Below are 2,702 nucleotides of genomic sequence, written 5' to 3'. Positions count from 1 at the left end.
GCATGCATGGATATGGTAGTGGAGACCCCAACCCACCATTCCTTTCCCAAGCGAGAATTTATGGCCACAATTTTATCCCCGCTTTTACCCTTTTGTTTGGTACAAAGTACAAACTAGAAAGCTAGTGTGAAGCGGATAATTTCGCAAATAAGTGAATAACGAGGGCAATAATACAGCTAGGAACCAGTATGTTGCATGGCTTCCAAGCGAAAGTTCGGTCATCGCACCATTGCTTGTTGCTTTGAAACACGTTTCACTCACTGAATTGGTGCCCATTAAATAGGGCTGCTGCTTTTCCTTCAAACTAAAGAACACAGAAGAAGAAAAGTTGAGAGAGAGAGAGAGAGAGAGAGAGAGAGAAGATGGAGTGGAGGAAGAGTTATCTTGATCTCATATTGGTGCCCTTGAGCGTCCTCTCACCCATCTTATACCATATCTGGTTATGGCAAAGAATCAGGTCGCAGCCAGAACGGACCATCATTGGAATCAATTCGGCCAGCAGACGACTCTGGGTCTTTGCCATGATGAAGGTATCGTCTATGATCCGTGGAATACCAAATTAAGTTATTTGGTGGTCTTGCTCCATGTATGGCTATGGAGATGGCCCAAAACCTATAAGAAATTCCCCAGAGATCAAAAGTGCAATTCAATCTGTGTTATGTGTATCGTAATAATATCGTTAGGTTATGAAAACATTGCATCATTTGGCTTGAGATATCTCCATTCCTTGATCGTGATTTAGATGCACCTATAAATTGCCTTTTATTAAAAATATAGGGTTGTCTATCTTCACATGAACCTAATCTGAGATCGAGAAGCTGGTCTTCAGAGGCACTTGGTTCTGTGTCATGGATCTTTCTAGCTATAAGTTGGCATTAATAAGTTGCTCTTATTACGTTGAGAAAGATTTATAGTTGCTCATCATATGAATGCTTGCGTTGGTTTTTATTGCAGGACAACGATAAGAAAAATATCCTGGCAGTGCAGACAATCCGTAACGCAATAATGGGTTCAACCTTGATGGCCACCACCTCCATCCTCCTCTGCTCCGGCCTGGCAGCCATGATCAGCAGCACATACAGCATCAAGAAGCCCCTAAACGATTCGGTCTACGGCGCTCATGGGGAGTTCGTCATGGCTTTGAAGTATGTCATGCTTCTCTTGATCTTTCTCTTTGCCTTCCTCTGCTACTCCCTCTCCATCAGGTTCATAAGCCAGGTGAACTTTCTCATCAACGTCCCCCAAGGGGATGACAACTCCCTGGTGACGCCGGAGTACGTTTCTCATCTTTTGGAGAAGAGTTTTGCCCTCAACATAGCGGGCAACAGACTCTTTTATGCAGGTCTCCCCATCATACTGTGGATATTTGGGCCAGTTTTGGTTCTCATATGCTCTGTCTCCATAGTCCCGATACTATACAACATGGACATCGCCTATGGGCAAGGAAAGGGTGAAAAGGTTGACAGAAAAATTTCTATGGGAGCATAGGAGACGAATAAAGGTGGCTATATTGAACAGGATTATCAGTGTATTGTCTTTAATTACCTTCTAGGCGCAGTAGAGTTCCAGTCAGCGACCAGAATATACATCTCGGTGGGTGTAGTAAAGTAAGATTAATTTGTTTTTAATGTCCTTTCTAAATTATCCTTGGCTCCTGTTGCTTTTGCCGGGGTTGGATACGGACTGGCTTGTTGGGATGATTTGATTTGGATCCATCGTGGTTAGATGTGTAAAGGCCTACTTCAAGTGGAACAAGTTTGGCTGGGTAAACTGGGCTTCCTGGTCAGTGGTGGAACGAGGGCTTTGTTCAAACTTTTACCCTGGTAATGGGCGTGCCTTCTTTGGGTCTTCATCTCTTACCAACTATTAAGATTCTGATATGCCATGCATGCATGTATCAATGCTTGGCAATGGTGTAAAATCAGCACCACATCCATTTTACAATATGAATTGTTATTGTTATACATATCATCTGCAATTGCCTTTATTTATCGTTGTATTTTAGTATGATACAGCCGCACACCCAACTATGTTCTTGATGAGTGTATAAATATGCATGACAATATATAGTTTAGATCGAGCCAATAGAAGGAGAATATATGCCTTTTCCATCCATATAATGGTTAATTAGATCAATCTCGTTGATAATTTTGATCAGGGAGATGCGTATGAGATCATGCATGTGATGAACGTTTTGTACCCCTACCTGAATTATACCGTTAACCTTCTTGTTGCAACTTGGAAGCACGGAGAGACGTAGAAATGCGAAATATAACTAGAAGTTTGGAGCTTGACGGCATTTTTTTTGCCTGACATTATAATCATCATGATTCAATATGAATTATGAATGGTGTTGCGGCCAATCCTCTCATCGTCTGGTCGCCGGGAACGAACGTCTACAAAAAGAAAATCCACACTGATCGGAGGCAGCTCCGGCGGGGATCCTCCGACGGTCAAGTCAGGGAGGAGACTGGGCAACAGTGAAATGGAGACAGAGAGCTCAATAGAGAGAAAGAAAGAAAGGGAGCAAGCCTGGGAGTTTTTTGGCCCGGCCTAGCACTGTTGCCTTCCCCGATATATATAGTGGAGCACGGTATGGCGCCGTCATTAATGGCGCGGACAATTGGAGAATTGTCAATTCACTGTAGAATGTCAGAGTCGCCGTAAAGGTGTCAAATCGCCATGGGGCCGTCAAATCACTA

At 43.3% G+C, this 2,702-nt stretch overlaps 1 protein-coding gene across 1 annotated transcript; it reads left to right on the top strand.

Annotated features, from left to right (window-relative positions):
- The first annotated feature begins 320 nt into the window (after window positions 1-320).
- On the top strand, window positions 321-1,964 carry LOC105039345 (uncharacterized). The gene is made up of 2 exons (XM_010915480.2): window positions 321-530; window positions 955-1,964. Exons 1-2 carry the CDS (start codon window positions 363-365, stop codon window positions 1,486-1,488), a joined length of 702 nt encoding a protein of 233 aa, XP_010913782.1. The 5' UTR covers window positions 321-362; the 3' UTR covers window positions 1,489-1,964.
- Window positions 1,965-2,702: the final 738 nt, after the last annotated feature.

This window comes from Elaeis guineensis, chromosome 1 (assembly GCF_000442705.2).
Source record: "Elaeis guineensis isolate ETL-2024a chromosome 1, EG11, whole genome shotgun sequence".
In the NCBI taxonomy this organism is placed as follows: Eukaryota; Viridiplantae; Streptophyta; class Magnoliopsida; order Arecales; family Arecaceae; genus Elaeis; species Elaeis guineensis.
The sequence above is the reverse complement of the archived record's forward strand: the minus strand, read 5'-3'. Positions and strand labels throughout refer to the sequence as shown.